Source organism: Mustela erminea, chromosome 1 (genome assembly GCF_009829155.1).
Source record: "Mustela erminea isolate mMusErm1 chromosome 1, mMusErm1.Pri, whole genome shotgun sequence".
Classification (NCBI taxonomy): Eukaryota; Metazoa; Chordata; class Mammalia; order Carnivora; family Mustelidae; genus Mustela; species Mustela erminea.
Window position 1 is genome coordinate 67397029 of NC_045614.1, and position 22272 is coordinate 67419300.

The 22272-nt window shown below is 45.6% G+C and overlaps 1 protein-coding gene and 1 long non-coding RNA gene across 2 annotated transcripts in view; one reads left to right on the top strand and one right to left on the bottom strand.

The window, feature by feature from the left end:
- The window catches only part of SUSD5 (sushi domain containing 5), a 50535-nt gene that overhangs the window by 12648 nt on the left and 15615 nt on the right, over nucleotides 1–22272 (bottom strand). Inside the window, exon 4 of the mRNA XM_032302677.1 lies at nucleotides 7941–8129. Coding sequence (XP_032158568.1) covers nucleotides 7941–8129 — 189 coding nt within the window. The remainder of the gene's footprint in view (nucleotides 1–7940; nucleotides 8130–22272) is intronic.
- LOC116568027 lies at nucleotides 1121–21959 on the top strand. The gene is made up of 3 exons (XR_004276486.1): nucleotides 1121–1296; nucleotides 18373–18753; nucleotides 21800–21959. It is a non-coding gene; the product is annotated as an uncharacterized LOC116568027 (long non-coding RNA).

Sequence of the window (22272 nt, forward strand, 5' to 3'; positions counted from 1 at the left end):
GTTGAGCAAACAGACGAGTGAGAGAAGAGACAAATGAGTGACTGGTAGAGACCATTTTGATAAAGCTTGATTCGGTCTGGCAGTCCATCAAGCTGGGCATTATTTGATTTGTGACCATAGCAAAGAAGAGTAAGGGAGCTCTGAGTTCCAGTACTGGAATGTCTGCTAAGTCCCTTTTCCTGTATAACCAAGCCAAGAACTTCATTAAATATGTCATGCAGTCAAAATCACCTAGAACGTGGGGAGTCTGTGAGCCATGTTCTCTTGCCACCCCTTGTTTTGCAGGAAACACTGGCCTCATACAGAGTTAGAGCCAAGGGTTTGGGAAAGGTCAGCACACTGTGGCTGTATGGGCAGGGGGGCTCCCTTGACTGGACCCTTACAATCAGTGTGATAGCATGAGTTCATGTGTATGTGTGCTTGTGTGTATGGACACATGTGTGCATGTGCGTGTGTGTGCAAGCAGGAAGAGCCCAGCTCTGTACCTGCTGAAGTGCTAGTTCTCTCAGCCTGCCTCAGCTGTGTCTACACTCCCCATAATCATCCAGCCCTCCTTCTTGCCCCCTTCCCTCTCCCACATGTTCCCTGAAACCTGTGATAACACAACACGGGACCTTCTGATTAGACCGAGAAATCCAGAAGATACAAACTCCATGGGAAAAACCAGGTTATCCTCTGGGTACTTCTATTTCACTGTTATTTTATGGAAACAGAAGACCACAGATGGAGGGAACTCGGGAATAAAAGCAGGTTTGATTGTGTTCTGCCTGGGTCCATCCAGGTGTGCCGGGCTGAAGGACACAAGGTCACAGCCGAGAGCCCTGAGGCTCTCTCCCAGGATGTCATGCTCTTGCATTTCCAGAAGCCCACACATACCTTCTTTTTAATCTGGTCTTGGCTACATAGTCTTTAAAAATAGTAATTCTGAAAAATACAACCAGACAAGCCAGAAATAACTACTACTGGCTCAATGAACCTCTGAACAAATATGGCAATATTGACAAGGAAATTCTAAATTCAGTTGCAGTCTCATGCATTTTTCTATGAAGGAAGTTAAATCCAAAAAATGAAGGCAAACAGAAATTGAAGTTAATTTAAGAAAACAAAAGGAAGGCTTTAGAGGTGAGAACATACGAAAGGAACAACTAGTCTGTGGGATCTTGCCCTGCCCTGTGGCTTTTCTCTCTTTGAGTGTCACAGGCCCCTGGAGGAAACCACAGAGATGAAACAGAGGCTAGAACAAGAAATGCCTGCTTTTATACCCTGGTTCTGCTGCTTTCTGGCTGTGTGACACAGGTAAGTCACTGAACTTTTCTGTACCTCAGTTTCCCCATCCGTAAATTGGATCTTGCCAGTTCTTGCCCTCTGATTTGCACAGATTAAATGAGGTAAAATGTGTAAGATACCTGTCACTGAAATGTTCTCTATTTTGGTTGTGGTGGTAGTTTCATGGTTGTTTGAACCTGTGACAACTCAGATTTTTGTAGTTGCAAAGGCACAGTTTATTATATGCAAATTGATCTTCCCTATCAAGTTGTTGAAAAAAAGGAACAAAAATATGGGACACCTGGGTGGCTCAGTCAGTTAAGCATCCACCTTCAGCTCAGGTCATGATCCTGGGGTCCTAGGACCAAGCCCCATATTGGGCTTTCTGCTCTGCAGGGAGCCTGCTTCTCCCTCTGCCTGCCGCCCCCCCTGCTTATTCTCTCTTAAATAAATAAAATCTAAAAAAAAAAAAAAAAAAAAAAGGAACCAAAACAACAAAGTCACTCTCAGGACAGAGATGGCATGGAGCAAGTGTCTGGTTTTTACGACAGCTCTTTCTCTGTTCCTAACTCGTTTCCACAGCTGTGTCAAGCCAGGAAAGAGAAAAAGAGACACTGTCTATTGGACTTAGAGGTGGTGGGGCTGGCAGGGTGAGGTCAAACTGGGTGTCTCTCACGCTCCTGATATTTTAGACGAGAAAGTGTAAACAGAACCCATGGAGCTTGGGCTGGAAAGTCTTAAAGGCTTTTCTGAGCCTGTGTTAACACTTGGCAGATGCCCTTTGTTAGGGCAAGTTTTAAAGGAGAAACAAGGGGCAAATCACAGGGGAAGAGTCTACGAGTCTTTCAATTCCTGGGTCATCTGCCCTATGCTACATTGCAGCAGCTGCTCTCTCCCAGGCCAGCCACACAGACGGCATAAACAGCCTCACCTGGAACTGGGGCAGAGGCCACAGGACCACTGAGCACCAAAGTCAGGAGAGAACGGGAGGTTGAGACTGTTTTTAGGGTACAGGTGACCAGAGAGAAAACAAAGTCTTGAAGATGGACATGAGACTTGGCATAATAAGTTCAAAAGAAAACAAACCTAGTGTGGAAGTCTACTGCATACACATGGAGTGAACAAAGCATCAGGATGTTTCTGTAATTAGGGCAACAACCAATTATAGTTAGATATTGAGAGCTTGGAGCAGAAACCAAGAAGATGTGTGGATTCAGACAGGAGGATGGAGAGCTAAAGGGTCAGAAACCAAAGCTAGAGAGATACCAACACACAGAGGAAAAAAGTGGCTATCAAATAAGTCCTCACCTACTGAAGTTAATGGTCAAGGACAAAGTCACCATGCTTAGATGAGAGACCTCACTACCACCACTTGAGGCTGGATCTTAATTGCAATGAACACACAACCTAGGCAGCATGTGAGCAAGGCATCCTCCCGCACCCCCTCAATACCCCATTCCCTGCCACTAACCCATGTATATGTGCCCCCATGGGTTCATTCATGCTCATCATTACGAATTTTAAATTTCAGCAAGCTCATTCAGCCAGTCCCCACCTTACTAATGGATTAAAGAACAAACAACAAACAAAAAACCGGGATTGATGGTTTAATAAGCAACTATGCTCTCCACTGTGGTGGCTGCTATTGACGGCCCACTTGCGACCCCTTTCCCAGGCCAGTGCACCCATCCCCCAGCCACTGTGAGTATTGGCCCTTAACAGTTCAGTGTTGTTCCCCTTCTCTGGAGAGGGCTGCCTTTGGGGGAATGGGAGCCTCGCTGGGGTGCCACGCACACACCATGCCACCGAGCCTCGGCAACCAATGACAGGTGGAGATGGCCTCCTTGCTTCCAAGTGGGACCAACCCTGTGGCACAGTTCATGAGATTGAGCCAAGGGAGAATGCCTCTGAGGTCACATCCTCTCCTCTCCTCGCCTATCCTGCTTCCCTCCCCCAGTAAACCACATGCATCTGAACAGACTTTGCTTTTAGAGAATCTGACCCAAGATGTCCAGTCAGTCTTCAAATGTCTACACAATGCCAACTTTGAATGGAATAGTCTTCATAGTATCTGGACCTCCTAAGCCTCCAGAATCTCCAAACCAAACTCATCAGAGCCCCCAAGTTCTTTTAAGTCTTGATGTCCAAGATACTCATGCCTGGAAGCTCTCTGGGGCTGGAAAGGTCGAGAGGGGAAATAAAGGTCAGGGACTCAACCAGGACCTCAGCAGAGCAGCTCCTAAGACAGCATCTACAGGCAGCCTCTACCAGAGGGTTTGGAGTGGGCACCAGCAGCTCACAAGGAAATAAAAGGAAATATTTTGGGGGAAGAGTAGGGGCAAGTTTCAAGTCCTGAGGGCCTGAAGGAAGGAGGGTGACTAGCCAGATCCCAGTACAGAAGGGACAAGCACCCCCTGGACGAGTGACACAGCTATGGCCCCAGTTTCTGGCCTTCGGGACCTGAGACACTCTGCTGGGCGAGCCTAACTTCCCACTTGAGGAACAGACAAGACAGTTCTAAGTCAGAGGATGCCTTTGGTTACTTGTGGTAATAGGGGCGAGAGTCAATACCCACAAGGAAGTGAGGAAGGAGTCAGAGTCATGCACAGAGCCCCTTAGAGCCCTTAAGTGAGGGAGCCGGAATGCTTTCCTGGATCAGCACGAAGGTGGAAGGAAAAGAACAACCCTCCTTGGGCCCTTTGATCTTTCAGGTCCTGCTCTAAGTGAGGCACCTGCAAGAGCTCTATGGGGGAACCTATGTGAAAACTGGTATCCATGCTTTCATCTGAGCAAATTAAGGCTCAGGGAAGTCAAGAAAGTAGTTCGGTTTCCCCCTCTCTCCTAAGCCCTTCCACTGTCATTCACATTAACTGCAGTCTCTCCCACCTCAAAGTAACAGAGGTTACTTTGATTACAAAGCCAGCAAACAAATACAAACCCCCACGATCTCTTTGCTCCCCTGACCCTCTTCCAGCTCTAACCTATGTTTCTGCCTAGTGCTCTTCATGAGCCCCAGAGATTCAAGAATGAATTGTCTGCCCCCCCACCCTCTTCTCATCCTCGTTCATTCCTGCACTCGCGACAGTGTGGCCCAGGAGCAGTCCACTCCCCGCATTCACAATGAGAATACGGGACTGCCAGAACCTTCTCATGCTACGAAGCCACAGCACACGTTTGTATCTTTCATTTACTTGATGTCTGCTGCCTGTCACATCATGGAGCACTTCTGCACACTTCCTTTAAAAATTTCACCTTGCTTTCCGGCTCTCCCTTCCACTGCATCATCCACTGCTTCTGTCTCCTTGGAGGCACCTGGTTTGTGGAGTTGCTTTTAGTGACGGGACAGCTTTGCTCCAGTCTGCACACACAGCACCTGGGCCACGCTGCAGGAAGGGACGTGGAGTGAGTGGCCATTCAGCCCCTCTAGGGAAGAGCTGATGTTATCCAAACCTGCCTGGTCCAACTGCAGACCGTTGTGTGCCCCACTCTCCTGGAATGACTTTTGACCAATTTGAAGCAGTTCCCTCATCAAAAAAGTGGATGTTCAGGGTGACTGGGTGGCTCAGTGGGTTAAGGCCAGTCTCTTAACCCACTGTGCAAGATGGAGTGAAATCCCTGGTGAAGATAGTCTTATAACACACACACCACACACACACACACACACACACACACACACACACTCCCCTTATAATGACACAGCTAGTTGAAATGCTAAATCTACAGGGCAACGAAAACTGGAACAGTCTGTACACTCAGCCAAGTACAGAAACCAGAATTCCTGCCCGCCAGCTGAAAGTTCCAACCGCTCTGTCTGGCAGGGAGAAAACAAACACCACTGCAGACACACAAAACCTGCATTTAGGTCTCATTTGGCTGGGGCCTGTAAACAGCCCATGTGGCTGGTGGGTGTGGCTCCTGAGATGACCACACCCGAGCCTCACCAGAAGTAAAGGCAGCTCGTTAGCAATCTTGGGGTGGCTAAGGGTCTGCTTGGAGGTGACACATTCACAAGCAGCAAGGTTGGGTCTTATGTGTGATTTTCTCCTGCAGGTGAATGATCAGTATTAGCAAGGAGCTCCTCTACCTGCCGCTAAACAACAGCAGGGTGATGATGATGAGGAAAGAGGCAGAAGATTGCTCAAACAGTGCTTCGAGTGCTTGTCCCAGACTGTGACTTCTCTTGCTAGTCTGCAACGAGGCACATAGATACACTGAGAGGATGTTTTTAGAAGCTTTCATAACCATTTGGCAGGGGAATTTTATGTCTATTTAATTCAACAAAAAATAGTATGTATGTTTGGAATATCTTTATTTTAGGTTCATATATTTTTTTAAGATTTTATTTACTTGGCAGAAAGAGAGCTTGCAAGCATGAGAAGGGGGAAGGGCAGAGAGGGAGGGAGAAGCAGACTCCCTGCTGAGCCAGGAGCCCTATGTGGGACTCCATCCCCAGGATCCTGAGATCATGACTTTAGCCCAAGGCAGATGCTTAACCAACTGAGCCACCCAGACATCCCTATTTTAGCTTTATATTAATTGATTTTTACTGTATTTTGCTAAAGTAGTTGTCTGCCAATACTAGAAAACAATTTTTAATGCTCTACAGTTCAAGAAGTTGAAATAAACAATTAAGAGATAAAAACCTGTTCATTAAAAGATCCTCCAAGAGGGGGTGCCTGGGTGGCTCAGTGGGTTAAAGCCCCTGCCTTCGGCTCAGGTCATGGTCCCAGAGTCCTGGGATCGAGCTCCGCATCAGGCTCTCTGCTCAGCAGAGAGCCTGCTTCCTCCTCTCTCTCTCTCTCTGCCTGCCTCTCTGCCTACTTGTAATCTCTGTCTGTCAAATAAATAAATAAGTAAAATCTTTAAAAAAAAAAAAGATCCTCCGAGAGGAGAAAGCCACAAAATGAGAGAAAATGTTTGCAACACATTATGAAGGTTTTATATAAAAAAGAAACCCTACATTATATAAATAATTAAATCAATTAGAAAAATGAGCAAGAAACTTGAATAGACTTTTACAGAGGAAATGCTAGTGCCTATTTAAAATGTAGTAAGAGGGATGCGTGGGTGGCTCAGTCGGTTAAGCTGCTGCCTTCGGCTCCGGGTCATGATCCCAGAATCCTGGGATCGAGTCCCACATGGGGCTCCTTGCTTGGCAGGGAGCCTCCTCTCCGCCTCTGCCTGCTTGTGTGCGCTCTCTCATCCTCTCTCTCTCTCTCTGACAAATAAATAAATAAACAAAATCTTAAAAAAAAAAAAAAAATGTAGTAAGTGCTCAACCAGACAAATGAATATCACAACTAAGTCATCCCAGGCTAGTCACCAGATGGGTAAACAGGTGAAAGTCTCCCAAGACCCGAAGGCTGGTAAGGATGCTGAACAATGGGAACTCTCAGGCAAGAGAGTAAAGTGGTCGGAGCATCCACTAACACTGAAGACACACCTACCCCATGAGCCACAATTTCACGCCCCGGAACCCACAAAAATAAGTTCACATGTGAACTAAATGACCTGGGTGAGCACAATCACAGTGGTATGGCTTGTGGTGGCTACCAAATGAAAAAAAGCCAAAGGTCCACCAACACATTGGAAAAGTAAATGGTGCTGTCTTCACACTGAGTAAACATTAGTGACGACAACAGACCACAGCTTAATCAACAGCGTGGATGAATCTCGAAGACAAGTTCAGCACCCTAGTCTCATCAAGGTCCCATGGGATCTGCAGGACTCTCTAGGCACAGACTTCCAATAAATTCATTCACATTGTGATGCTGGAGTCGTTCCCCTCCATGGAGCCAGCCTCCGCTTGGTACCCAGATATCATGGGGGTCAGGAAGTGGTCCCTGCAGGAGTCTTGGGGTAAGAGGAGCCTTGTGAGGTCAGGGAACAATTCAGAGCCTGGCATGAAGCCATCAGGTCAAGAGTAGGGAAGCCAGGTCAGCCCATGGCTGGGGATAGTAATTTCTGCTCCTGGGAGAACCCCCAAAGGGCTGGGTGGAAGTGGGAAACAGAAGCCTGTGACCCCCAGGTATACCACAATAGTGGAGTGAGGCCATCTAGGGGAACCAGATCAGGTCTCTGTCGAGGCCCACCAGCAGTCTGTTCAGTCTCAACTAAATATGTCAGCTCTCATGACTGCCGTGGGTTATAGGCCAGGGAACACAGCAAGACTGCAGGGCAGCGACCGGTGGCTCTTGTCAGTGGGCCCAGGCCACACAGCTGTCTTAGAGCATTCTCCCTGCCTCCCCCTCCTCCCCCACAACCCCCGCAGGACTGCTCCGGGGCAAGGGAGCAGGACTTCCAAGTGGACCTGCCCTGGTTTCCAAGCTGCATACCCCAAAGAGCCAGAAGCTCCTGTCACAAGCTATAGCAAAGCCCACAAGGTCCCCATAAGGGTTATGTCCAGTCACAAGATTCGCCCCTCAGGGAAGCCGGCCTGCAAGCCTGCATTCATGACAGGCTTCCTGGCGTGGTGTACCGATCTGGGGTCACTTTCACCACAAGCATTATCTCCTGGCACAGCATCTCGATCAGATTTCCAAGTTAACTTTCTAGATAAGTCAGAGTGGAGATGCTGTCAGCTCCCGGAACTCAGGGGAAAGATGTGAATGCGTCTTTGAAAGGGAGGAGCACAAATGGGGTGGCTGTGCTCCCAGGGTTGGTGGGCAGCTTACCTTTTCCGCAGGCCTGCACCAAGCCGTACCACTCCCCACAGCTGTTACACAGCAGGGTGAAGGCGGTTTCGCGGTGGCCCGTCACGTGGCCTGGGGCGCACACGTACAGCAGCTCATCCCCCATCTCCAGGCCCGTGCGGCCCTGCAGGATGGTGTGTGGGAACGAAGGTGGGTCTCCACATGGCTTCTCTGAGGACAAGGAGTCACAGTCAGCTTTCCCAAACCGTGCAGAACTTTGGCAGCCTGGGAGAAAACCAGGTTAAAAACCACTCTCCTGGGGCACTTGGGTGGCTCAGTGGGTTAAAGTCTGTTTGGGGCTTAGATCATGATCCCAGGGTCCTGGGATCGAGCCCCGCATCAGGCTCTCTGCTCAGCCGGGAGCCTGCTTCACTCCCCCCACCCCCCGCCCCTGCCTCTGCCTGCTTGTGATCTCTGTCAAATAAATACATAAATAAATAATCTTTAAAAAGAAAAACCAAAACCACTCTCCCCTTCCCTGGGGGCTGCTTGTACCCTGAGCTGGGATCACAGGGGCTGTTTCTCCTTCACCTTTGATGTCCCCAGAGCCTGGACAAATGCCTGGTCCAAATGAGGCACTCAGAAAATAGTTGTTGAGTGAGTAAGTGTGCTACAAGTGCTACGACTTTGTGCTTTGAAACTGCCAGGCAGCATTACCCTCTCATGCCTCCTTGAAGGGAGGACTCAGAAACATGTGCCTAACAGCAAGCTCCTTTTGGCCTTACTTACATAAGTGAGCAGGTACTCTTTGCTAAAAAGCTAAGAGGCTAAGAACTATCAAGCGCAGCAGAAGGTGCCTCTCCCTTCCCCCACCCTCATCTCTGATGCTGACACTGTTACAGGGTTAGTCTATACAAATAATACAGACATAGGTATTGATATACACTGACGTACATACAGGCTTAGGTAGGTATAGATAGGTATAGCTCTTCTTTTTATCTTTTAAAATATTTTATCTATTATTTGAGAGAAAGAGAGAAAGAGAGAGAGAGAAAGCACAGAGGCAGAGGGGGAGGGAGAAGCAGACTCCGCCCTGAGCAGGGAGCCCAGGGCAGGACTTGATCCCACAACCCTGAGATCATGACCTGAGCTGAAGGCAGACGCTTAACCAAACTAAGCCACTCGGGCACCCTTAGATAGGTATAGTTCTCTCTCTCTGTGTGGTTTTAACATAAATAAGATTATATCATATGTATTACTGATATCCTCTTTTAAAAGATTTTATTTATTTATTTACTTACTTACTTATTTATCAGAGAGAGAGAGAGAGATTGAGCACAAGCAGGTACAGGCAGAGGGGTAAGCAGGCTCCCTGCTGAGCAGAGAGCCTGATGCGGTACTCAATCCAGAACCCTGGGATCATGACCTGAACAGAAGGCAGTGACTTAACCAACTGAGCCACACAGGCGTCCCTGATAGCTGCTTTTTTAAAAAACCTATTGTTTTAAAGAGCATTTTTAGGTCCACAGCACAACTGAGTGGGAAGTACAGAGAGTTCCTATGTACCCGGTCCCCATAAAGGCACAGTCTGCCCTATTAGCAACATCACACACCAGAGCGACTCGTCTGTCACAATCTAGGAGCCTACACTGACATCCTGTTATAACCCCAAGTCTGCAGTTTACATTCGGGTTCACTCTGTAGGTGAGTCTCATGCTTGGATCTGAAGATGGAGAAGAGACCCCACCAGGGTTGTGCCCTCAAGCTGGCCCTGAGAGTCACTTTTGGTGTATGGGCCCCAGCTTTCCTTTTAACCCCCCTGTTCTAGTTCTCCTGTGAGAATGTTTTGACTGGTATGTATTTTTTACTGGAAACGAGCCTTCTAGGAATGAATGTAGACTGATTTGTGTTAAAACTTGCAAATTGCTTACAAAAAATCCAAGACTTCAGCCAGCAAGAGAGTCCCTAAGGTGAGGAGGGGAGAACCAAGCTTTCCTGTTTCCGCAGTGATGGGAGCCATGGGGTCTAGCTCATGCGAGAGACCCAAGGAGTCAGAAGTCTGTGGGGCAGACCCGGACACAGAGCTGTCACGTGGAGAAACGCTTTCACTACTAGCTGAGGGAAGAGGCTGAGGGTCAGGGAGCTGTGGCCTGGGCCAAAGGTCACACTTCCAGCCTCAAGGTGCACTTGGTGCTCCTGCCATGGTCAGAAGCAACTCCTTGGGGCGCCTGGGTGGCTCAGTGGGTTAAGCCGCTGCCTTCGGCTCAGGTCATGATCTCAGGGTCCTGGGATCGAGTCCCGCATCGGCCTCTCTGCTCAGCAGGGAGCCTGCTTCTCTCTCTCTCTCTCTCTGCCTGCCTCTCCGTCTACTTGTGATCTCTCTCTGTCAAATAAATAAAATCTTAAAAAAAAAAAAGAAGCAACTCCTTACTGTATCCTCTCAGAAAGAATAAATTCCTTTCAAAGTATAAATATCTTAGTGGCAAAGCTTCAAATTTCCCACCAATAAGTTCGATGTTAGCTGTAGGTTTTTTGTAGATGTTCTTTAGGCAGTTGAAGAAGTTTTCCTCTGTTTCTAGTTTGCTAAGTTTTATCATGAATGGGTATTGCTGTTTCCAAATGTTTTTCTGTATCTATCAATATGATTACATGCTTTTTCTTTAGCCTGTTGATGTCATGGGTTCCATTAATTGATTTTTGAATGTTGCCCCAGCCTTGCACACCTGGGATAAGTCCTACTTGGTTCCAGTGTATAATTTTTTTCTATATTGCTACGTTCAAATTGCTAATGTTTTGTTGAGGATTTTTACATTTATGTTTATTAGTTATTCGTCTGTAGTTTTACTTTCTTGTAATGACTTTGTCTCATTTTGGTATGAGGATAAATGCTGGCCTCATAGAATGTGTTAGGAAGTATTCCTTCTGTTTCTAACTTCTGGAAGAAATTGTTTTAACAACTGGTATAATTTCTTCCTTAAATGTTTGGTTCAATCTCTAGGGAACTTATCTGGGTCTGTTGCTCTCTGTTTGGCAAGGTTATTAATTATTGATTGAATTTCTGTCCTTACATGTTGGGCTAGACACTAGAAGTCTGTTTTTCTCCCCTAATGTTCTAGAGCTGTTTCTAAATAAGTACTATAAATTACCTCAATATTTTGAAAGGCTATACTATAGCACATTATTTGGTCATTACATAGACATTTTGTTGATTCCAAGTTTTCACTATTTATTATAAACAATGCTACAAAATGAACTTCTCATATGTACATTTCAATACATACTTTTTAGGATAACCTTCTTGAAGTAGAATTGCTGCATCCAAGTGATGTGGTGATGCTTTTTTTTTTTTTTCAAAAAAGAAAAGAATTTTTAATTTGAATTTCTTCTTCTGGTTTTATATTGGAAGAGAGAGCTTTTCACCTAAGAAACACATTGTTTAAAAAAAGAAAATATGCTAAGAAAAGATGAAAATAGAAATCAGAATTCATGCTCTAAGCCACCCTGATTGGCCTGTCAGCTTGTAATTTTAGTAGCACTTTCTCAAAGAGCATCATTGCTATTCATGTTCTTCAACACAAGAGATTCTGAATGAAAAAATGGTGTGGTTGCATTTCAGGGAAGTTGAAAAAGAGTGCTGCATTTAACCCAGAATCTTGACTGTGTAGCCCAGGAGATGAGTGTTTGCTTCATCTATGGAGCAAGCAGGGACAGGCAGCCATCTGAAAGCTGCCACAGATCCAAGAGGTGCCCCCCACTGAGGAGAGAGGCATCATCACTCAGTCTGAGCAGGGCATCCTGAAAGGAATGGACCAAAGTCTCCGTTGCGTGATAATGGCCTGAATTCCAGCTAGCACCTGAGAGGCAACAGCTTCCATGTCTCTCTCCATAATCCTCAGCTGGCTAGGACTCATGCTGGACATCCCAATTTTCTCCCCTCTTACCAGGACCTAATTCTGGGAAACTGGAGGCTCTTTGTCAAACAGCATCAAGGGACCGGTAAATACTGTAAGTCTCATGCAGCTCTATCTGTGGGACACAACACCAACTCCTTAGGAGGAAAACCTGAGAGCAGAGTAACTGTTCTGAGAGCAGATAAAAGGGAAATTCAGGCCAAATTCACACCCTAGCAGACTCACGGGATTTTCCTTCCTTTCAGTTAATTTCCAGGACGGCTCTGGCTAGAAACTGACTCAGGAAAACCACAACCATACTCCCGAGAGTCTGCGTACACATACCATGTATTTCTGAATGTCCCACCAGTGCTCAAGACAGGAAACACACTGCTTCTAGGTGGTGTGATTTCAAAAACTTCAGGACAACAGTTCTATGTGTTAACACAGCCAAGGGCATGCCAAAAACACCACTCATGTCCAGGCGCAACTGGAATTAGTTCCTTTCATTAACCTTCCCATCTTAGACCTCACAGCAGGCTCTAAAAACCAGCTGGCTACAGACCTAGATCCTATTCCCTTCAGGGAAACTTGGGTCTGCACAGCCTTCACTGTTTCTTCTCAGTTATTCCGCAGGTAGAGATGGTGGTTTGTGAATTTCTTAGACCCGAAAGCTGGGTTTCAGCAATTTCAATGGAAAGAGCAATTTCTGTCATTTTCCCTTCCAAGAAAAGAGATGTTATGAAAGTTCTTATCTGTAAAATAGTATTAATAAAGGACTCATTTGCCAATCAATCCCAGCTTCTGATAACCAGTTTCCACAGAATTTAGAACTCCTATGAAAGTTAATGCTTGTCTTTTGAGAAATTTTAAGCCTACAGACCCTCATAATTCCCTTGTAAAACCAAGATGCAGACATTCTGACACAAATGCTTGACCTTTCCTTCTTCCTTTTGGTGTTATCTAAGCTACGTGAAGAAGCTGACTTTCATGCCCACCCGCACAGTTCCCTCCCACCCTAGTCACCCCGTACACAACCGGCACACAACCGGCACTGCTTTCCCTGTTCTGTCCAATTTTATTGTTAGTTCCCAGGTCTCCGTATCAGTGCTCCTCAAACTTGAATGTGATCAGAATCACCCACAGGCTTGTACCCCCGCCAACACACACACCCCTCACAGAGACTGCTGTATTTCTGAGTTTCTAACTCAATAGCAGGTCATAGTTCGGGCCCGAGAATCTGCATTTATAAGTTCCCAGGTGATGTTAATACTACTGGCCCAGGGACCTTTCTTGGAGAACTAGTGTCATAGATAAAAACCTACCCTCAAAAACGGGCAAAACTAATATACGGTGATGGGAATCAGAACAGAGATTGCCTTGGCTCTGCTGGGATGAGGAGGGGCAGAGGATATTTGGAAAAGAGCTGCAGGGAACTTTCTGGGGTAAGGGAAATGTTCCGTACCTTGACTGGGTGTTGATTACACAGGTGTGTAACTTTGTCAAAACTCATCAAACTTAAGATCTGTGCATTTTGCTGATATAAATTTTGCCTCCATGAAATAATTTAAAAAATATTTCCTCTCCAGAAAATCTGCAATTTATTCAGCGAGAGGTATAAATGGGTGAAAATTATTCACAATCTCTCCCAAGGGGAACTGCATTTGACAAGGATCCATGCCTTCAGGCAGTGGTTTCCAACTTGTAGACTTTCTACGTACGGTAGAAAGTACAGTATGTGTGTGGGCAAGTTCATATGCAGTTAAATTCTGTGTCAATCAATAAATTTAAATCAATTACTGTCACATGGAATCTACACAATACTAGTTCCTGAGTTTCCCCTCATAAAAAATAATTTTTAAACATTCTAGAACAAAATGATATAATGTCTGGCATTTGCTTTAAAATATCTCAATGGGAGAAAATCACTGGGAAAAACAGATAAAATCAAGTCGGCAAAGTACTGACTACTGAAGCTGGGTGATGGGCACATGGGGATTTGTGAAACTATTCTTGCTGCTTTTGTGTTGGTTTGATGATTTTCTTGGTAAAATGTTTTTAAATTATCCATATCAATACTTCTTACATAAGCCAGAAAACTCGAAAAACTCACTGGGAAAAGAATACCACAGGAAAAATAAAAAGTCTCCTTGAATTTCACCAATGATAACCCTTGTTAACGTGGGTTTTGTTTTCAGTTTTGCACACGTACACACGCACTTATACAGTATTTTGCCACACCATGACGTAATTGCTTTGTTTTGTAGCTTGAGAATTTAACATTATATTTTTCCCCATCAACAAATATTTGTATTATTCATTGTTCTTTTTTAAGGATTTTGTTTATTTGTCAGAGAGAGAGAGGCAGGTAGGGGGAGAAATGGGCTCCCTGCTCAGCAGGGAGCCTGATGCAGGACTCCACCCCAGAACCCTGGGATCATGACCTGAGCTGAAGGCATACGCTCAACTGACTGAGCCACCCAGGTGTCCCTGTTGTTTTTTAGAGAGGGAGAGAGGGGTGGGAGGGGATGCGCAAAGGGAGAGGGAGAGAAGGGATCTTTTTTTAAATTTTATTTTTCATTTTTATTATGTTTAGTCAGCCAACATAGAGTACATCATTGTTTTTTTTTTTTCCCAGAGTCCAGAGTCTCTCATGGTTTGTCTCCCTCTCTGATTACTTTGCATTCAGTTTTCCTTCCTTTCCCCTGTGGTCCAGAGAATCTTAAGCAGGCTCCATGCCCAGCACATAACCCTGAGATCATGACCTGAGCTGAAATCAAGAGTCAGACGTTTAACTGAGTCAACCAACCAGGGACCCCAGATATTTGTATTATTTGAATTTACTTATAGATGACTATATATTAGTCCACTTTTAAGGCTCTACCATAATGGACTCCCCTATTGTTAGACATTAACTTAGTTTCCAATTTTCTCTAAGTAATGAACATCTTGGTGTCATACTTTTGTACTTAACCCATGCTAATTTCCTTAGAATAAAATACTCAAAGTAAAATTGATGGGTGAAAGGGCATTTGTATTTTTAAATCTTCTGATGGGTTGTTCCAAGTTGAATATGAGGATTTAAGAGTCTATACCCCTCAGTGGTATATAAACTTGCCTGTTTCTCCTCAGTACACTGGGGACAACCATCTTTATAAACTTTGACAACTTCATGAACCTAAAAAGGTGATTTCTTATACTAAAATGCATTATCTTTGAATTGGTAAAAAAGAGTTGAATATTTATTGACCATTTGTATTTCTTAAAAGTAGTTCTCTATTACGGTCTTCACCCTATCAATCTACAAGAGATCTCCATATATCAGTATACAATAATGCATTGTCTTAACTTCCCAAATTCTTTTTTTTAATTTTATTTATTTATTTGTTAGAGAGGGAGAACGTGAGCACAGGCAGACAAAGTGGTAGGCAGAGGCAGAGGGAGAAGCAGGCTCCCCGCCGAGCAAGGAGCCCGATGTGGGACTCGATCTCAGAACGCTGATCATGACCTGAGCCGAAGGCAGCCGCCCAACCAACTGAGCCACCCAGGCGTCCCTAACTTCCCAAATTCTTAAGCTATCACTTCGTACTATTAATCCACTTATCCTTCTCCCACTGACTGGAAGTCTCACGACCCACTTCGCTATAAACTTATACTTAGGGGTACCTGTGTGGCTCAGTTGGTTGAGTGGTTACCTTCGGCTCAGGTCCTGGTCCCGAGACCCTGGGATGGAGCGCAGCCTCTAGTTCCCTGTTCAGCGGGGAGCCTGCCTCTCCCTCTCCTTCTGCCTGCCACGCCCCCTACTTGTGCTTTTTCTCTTGTCAAATGAATAAGTGAAATCTACAAAAAAATAAATAAATAAAATAAAATAAACTTAGGCACATTGGGTCCGTTTTGGTGCTTCCAGGCTTTTGCATTTGCTTACATGTTTCTCTACAGTGTCAAATGATTGTTTACCATAGTTTTAAATGTATTTTGGTATCTGAGCCTTTCTTATTATTCGAGGAGTGGCAAGAAGTTAGTAAAACTGAAGCATAAAGTGCAAGGGAGATAGGCAGGCACGAGTTTATGGAAGGCCTTTGCAAGCCAGGGAGGAAGTCTGGAATTGTCCAGTGGAGAAGGGGGGACAACTAAAAATAGAAAATAACACAGTCCCCTTGGCATTTTAGAAGGAAAACTGTTGCAGGGTAGAGAACAGACTGAGGAAACACCCTGGAATCCTAAAGGCCAGTTAGGAGGCCATTTGAGATGTCCAGGAGAGGACAGCCCCTGAGGTGAGGTGCAGACGGCAAGAACCAGGTAGGTATGGGGGATATTGAGAAGGAAGGATATGCAGAACTTATAATTGAAAAGTTGTGGGAGTAAAAGAGAGGATGGGACGAGGGAGGCGGTAAGCAAGTTAAGGGACTGGTGCAGGACTGGTGGAGCTTGAGGCTCTAAGAGAAACATCCATAAGCAGCTGTGTTTTTGGAATCCTGGGCTTAGTGGGGAGACCAAGGCTTAAGAAAAAGATTTGAGATTAGGGACACCTAGGTGGCTCAGTTGGTTGGGCAACTGCCTTCAGCTCAGGTCATGGTCCCAGGCTCCTGGGATCCAGCCTCACATCGGGCTCCCCCTGTTCTGTAGGGAACCTGCTTTTCTCTCTGCCCCTGCCTGCCACTCCCCCTGCTTGTGCTCTCTCTCTCTCTCTCTCTCTGTCAAATAAATAAGTAAAGTCTTTATAGAAAAAAAAGATTTGAGATTAATGAACTTTTTTTTTTAAAAGATTTTATTTATTTATTTGAGACAATGAGAGCATAGCAGGAGGAGTGGCAGAGGGAGAAGCAGGCTCCCCACTGAACAGAGAACCTGACATGGGACTCTATCCCAGCATCACGGGATCATGACTTGAGCTGAAGGAAGACACCCATCCCACTGAGTCTCCCAGATGCCCCAAATTAATGAGCATTTAGATGAAAACTGAAGCCACTGAAATGCTGAGTTAAGGGAGATGAGGGCTCAGGTGAGAACCCTAGGAGGTGAGCGGAAAATGAAGAGTTCACACAAGTCACCACTGCAGACAGACAAATATGAAGAAAAGCCAAAGGAAGTCAAAGGAAAACATGTTTCAAGGATCAAGGCATAATCAAGTCCTTAAGGCTGCAGAAACAGCAAAATGCAGACTGAGAAGCAGCCGCTGCAGTTATCCATAGCAAAGCTACCAGAAACCTTGGTGAGGACAGTTTCACTTCCTTGACTGGAGAGAAGACAGAAAGCAGTGGATGGAGAGAAATGGAGAAATGGGAAGTGAGATCATAGAGATCATGTATGGAATGTAGAGGAAGTTTAGGAACTTCCTCTAAGGAAGGGGAGGAGAGAGATGGAAATGTACCTAAAGGGACATGGAGTAGCTGCTCAATGAGTATGAATTATTTTCTAAACGGTTTTGAACAGTTTCATTTGCTCTGACTCCCTAAAGGGATTCCCTCTCTTTTGAAATGTTGACACCTTTTGCTTTCCTTGTAATTCTTCCCTGCTTGATTATTCTTCCAACGGACCAGTGGCATGCTGAATACTAACAACAGGCTCTTGGTTGGGGGAGGGTCCTGTTGAAGGAAGGGGGAGGGGATTGTCTTTATGTAGATAGTTAACCATGCCTGATGCAGCATACAGCAAACAAGGTCTTAGTGCAAGTGACACATAGTTCTCAATAAATTGTTAACTCTAAAAAGAGACTGGTCATTACAGATGAGCAGAAAGGTGCATGTATGAGGATGTTCAAACACAGTATTACTTATTATAACAAAACCAAAGAACTACCAAAATGTCTAATGACAAGAGAATGTTTAATTTACATATGTTCATACAATGGGTTGTCACAATAGCCATTAAAAAACATCCTTTGGAGCATATTCAATGTCATGGGAAGATATATATTACTGAGTGAAAAAAACAGAATCCCAATTTGGTGAACTAAAAAGGCAGGGTAAGCAGGTCTGATGCTTAAGTACTTATCTTGGGGCGGACTGTTTATAAACGACTTTAATTTTCTTTAGATTTTTGACTACAATGACAACCTATTCATGTTTATAATTAGAGAATGTCGATTCCCTGCCCTTCATGTCTCATCCTTCGTTGGTAAAGATGAGCTGAGAGAAAGAAACTTCGGGGTGTGGAGAGGATCCTGAGTGCTGGAAGCAGGTGGTCCCGGGCGACCCCGCAGTGTGGCCAGAATCCCACTGACTGTGATGAAGAGTTTTCGTTCAAGCACACTCCCTCTTGGGAGGCCGTAATCAAATCCACCAGGAATTCTGACTCATAAACAATTCAGTTGCAGAGCTGCTTCCTTCTTTTTCCTGGGCACCTCCCTATATCCATCAAGGCCTGACCTGCCTCAGTTTACTCAACAGTAAGATCATTTAAAGGCCCATCTTCCCAGATGTGGGGACTAACATCCACACAGCTAGCTCTGTTTGCCTGGGAAATGGAACTCATCTTTACTTATTTCCCATTAAGCCCCAGGCACATAGTGGGCATTTAATTCTGGTAAAAACCTTATGAGAGAGGTGTCATAAGCTCCATGTCACATTTTTAATACATTCCAGGAACTGTGTGACCCCCAAGAACCTCAAGAACGAAGTGGCCACTGGAAGCTCACATGCGTGTCGGTGTGGCCAGGCTCTGGGCTTCTCACAGCACATACAAGAAAGCCAATCACAGGCTCCCGAAAATGTGCCAATGGGTTCAGAGTGCAGCCCCAGGTCTTCCGGGTAGCAGGGAAGTGGAGAATCTGTCCAGATTGCTGGTGCCTATAGCCCAAGGTCACAGAGACCTCACCGTTATCCGCCCCAGAGGCTAAGGACCCACTGGCATTTCTTCTCCACCTGCCCAGACACCTAGCATCCCCGGGAACTGGCTGTGCGTCAGGACTGTTTGAGCCCCAGTTTTTGGAATGGAAGACTGCAGTCTTGGGAAAGTAAGACCTGGTGAGGCCTGGGCCTGGGGGTATGGGTGGCAGAGGAGAGGGCATCATTGCTTCCTGCAGGAGGCATTATTTGGGCTGTCTTCTGCAGCCACCTCAGTCCTTCCCAGCTGCTACGCAGGCTCACAGGCATGGTCTGAGCCCAGTTCACTTCCTGAAGCCCTAGTACCATGGCCCTCCCTGAGCTAGTCTCCCCGGAACAACTGGGATCTATGCTCCTAGCCTTTGCTCCACCTGCTCTCTCTGTCTGCAGTGTCCTCTCTTCCCTTCCCTGATCATTATCCCTACGAAACCAACTCTTTCCAACTCCACTTCAACTGCCACCACCTCACCATGAGGAATCTCCCTCATGACCCTCCTAAGCACAATTCATTTCTTACCTATCTTTATATACTGTCAGCTCCTCAAGGGTGGGGATGAGTCCTCTCTCTCTCCCCTACAAGTCTGGGCACTAGACTTTGCATTACACTGGACAAGTAAACAAACAAATGGCTAAGACCAGGTTAATGCTAATAAGCTCAGAGTCTTCCACACTCCCTTGGGAGAACCTGAACTAAATCAGTTCTATCAGCTGTACAAAACATTTGATTAATGGATTCCAAGTTCCTCAAAGCAGTGAGAGAATTTCCCCCAAAGTCAATCCCGAGGCCCAGGGCCTCCTCCGGGCCGACTTGGGAACTGGCTACTCTCACAAATTCCTGACTGCTCTCAAAGAGGTGAGCATCAGCTCTCTACTTGATGACATAAAGGAAGGGAGTAATTCCTTTTTAGTTTTTAAGGAAATACAGGCAACAGCAGAGTACGCGGGGCAGGGGCATGCAGTGCTAAGCAGGTGAGGTGGGCTGGTGGGAGAGGGCAGCCAGGCCCAGGGAGGAACAGCAGCATACCCGACACAGAGCCTTGGGGGTGCAACAGGGAGAAGGCAAGAGGACACATGAAGCCTCCAGACCCCATGGTGTCGACCCCACAGACAGCTGCCAAGAGGAGCAAAGCCAGAGAAGCCAAGAGGAAGCAGGTTATTTCATCAGCATCCAGCTGGTTAAAAATAATTTCACTTATTAGTTTAAGTGAGATCACCACAGGGCTGGAAATTCACTGTCAGTGAAACAAAAATACTGGAAGCAAATGAGAAAAGTCTACTTTCACGACGAGCTTTATTTCAAAAGAGAAAAACAGGAAGGAAGCTGCCTGGATGTTCCACAGGCTCTGTTTTCCTTCAGGGCTCTTCATGAGGCACATGCCTGCCATTTTTGAAGTTATCACACTTCATTCTTCTCATCTTGCCAGAGAGAAGCAGCTGCACAGAGCTAAGTGCCCAGGCGTCATCCAGAAAAAGTCAACCTTAGGGGATGACACTGCCCTGGCGCAAACGCTGGACCAGACCTCACCTACGGTGCCGCAGAACCTCAAGGCGCTGCCTGTACTCAGCTGAGGCCGAGGCGCTACACCTTCCCTCAGCACACAAATTGCCCTTGTTGCCTGCGCTGCCAACAAAGGCTCCACTGAGGAAAAGCTACTGCTCCCTGAGGAGGGTGGACGGCTGTGTGGGAGGGGTTGACGGGCTCTTTCAAAAGGATGAAAGGCAGTTCTCCACAGGGACAGCACTCTCTCTGAGACTCTGGGAAATCCATTCTGCTTTTCTAGAATGCTCAAGAGCAAGCAGCCCTCCCACCCTAGTCTCCCCTCATCATGCAGTCCTGAGTCCCCTTCATGACCCACCTGAAGCCTCCTCATAAATCGGGCCGGTAGGGCCAAGACTCCAGTCTTCCCCATATGAGCTCCTCCCCACTGACCTGGAGGTGAGGGGGGGCCAGACCAGGCTCAGGCAAACTACTCTGGGAGGCAGGGCTCTAGAGCACTCGATGCTAATGAGCCACATGCAGGGGCATCAGTCCTCACATAGGTTGTCAGCTGTCATGAATTGGCTTCCCTTTGTTGGTTCCCATGATTCAGGGTGCTTTTGTTTTTCCTGTTGTTTTTTTAGAAGTATGGAGACCATTTTTTGTTGGAGATTTTTCATGTTTACATAATTTCAAAGCTTCAGAAAAATTGTAAGAATAAGATTCACCAATGTATTTTCATTTTGCCCATTTGCTTTACCATTTGTCTCTCTCTCTAGATAGATGGATGATAGAGATATCTATTTATACAGAGACAAATATATGTATGCATATATACACATGTATAAATACTAGGTATATCTAACCCTGTAACTCTTTTCTGAACCATTCGAGAGTAAGTTGTAGATATGATGTCTCCTCGTCCCTAAAACCTTGGTACACATTTCCAAGAACAAAGGTATTCGCTCACAGGACTGCAGTACAGTTATTATGTTATTCTCTAATTCATAATTCATACTCAGATTTTATCAACAATAGCTATATTTTTCTGGTCTAGGATACAATCCTCGATGACAAATTACATTTTTATTGTCAAATGTTTTTAGTCTATTTTAATCTAGAAGAGTCAGTTTTCCTTTCTTATCCTAGATATTTTTTTAAAGTCATTTTGTAAAATGTTTCTCAATTTGAGTTTGGCTCATGTTTTTTCCTGAGTAGATCCAAGTTACGCATTTTTGGCAGGAATGCCACTGAACTGAAGTTGTGTTCTTCTGATTGCTTTATATCAGAAAGCACATTATATCATTTTGGCAAAAAATTCAACTCTGGAGTCGCTGTCATGGCTTTGAGCTTGGTGCCCTACAGGACATGAAGGGATGTTTCCAACCTCTGGCTTCATGTCCTACAATTGTGGGCAAAAAGGAGCACATCCTTGCTCTGACACAACCTGTCTGAAGGCTGGTGAAGTGGAAAGCCCAGACTGTCCTGTGGCCCCCAGCATCCTAGCCAATAGCCACCAACTCCCAGCAGCAAGGCCACCTAGCCAGCAGCTGACTGTAGACTCAGGAATGAGCTCAGCGAGGATCAGCAGAAAAACACGAACTGCTGATCCAAAAAAACAGTAGACTAAATAAATCATCGTTTTAAGCCACTACATTTTGGGATGGTATGTTATATAGCAAGAGCTAACAGATACCCTTTGTTCACCAGGGAAGGAGAAGACTCAGAAGCCCCACGTAGTCATTGAGATCACTGAAGAAAGAAGACCATGCTCTTTTTCTTCTGGTTCTGTCCTGTCTCTCTCAGGGATCTGAAATTTTGCCTATGTTTGGGATTCAAAGGAACATCTTAACTTCCTTACGTGGTTTTGGATATTGCTCTTGCCAAGCTTTACAGAGCAAAGCTATGTCATTCAGGAGCTCTACTGGACAGATATCAGAAGACTCTCATAACACACTCTTCCATAGCAATGAGCAAATGAAGCCTTTCTGGGGGAAGACCCTAGAGGAGCAGAGAAGCTTGTCACTGTTAAGTATCTAACAAGCACCAGCCAGGGCCTTGGGGTTCATCTGGCTTTCTGATTTCCCAACTCCTCTGACCCCTTCCCAGGAGATTAGGATTTGGTGCCTCTACAATGCAGCCTGAGGGAAGTTCCCTTTTGGGGAAAAAAGATTTTTTCCTTG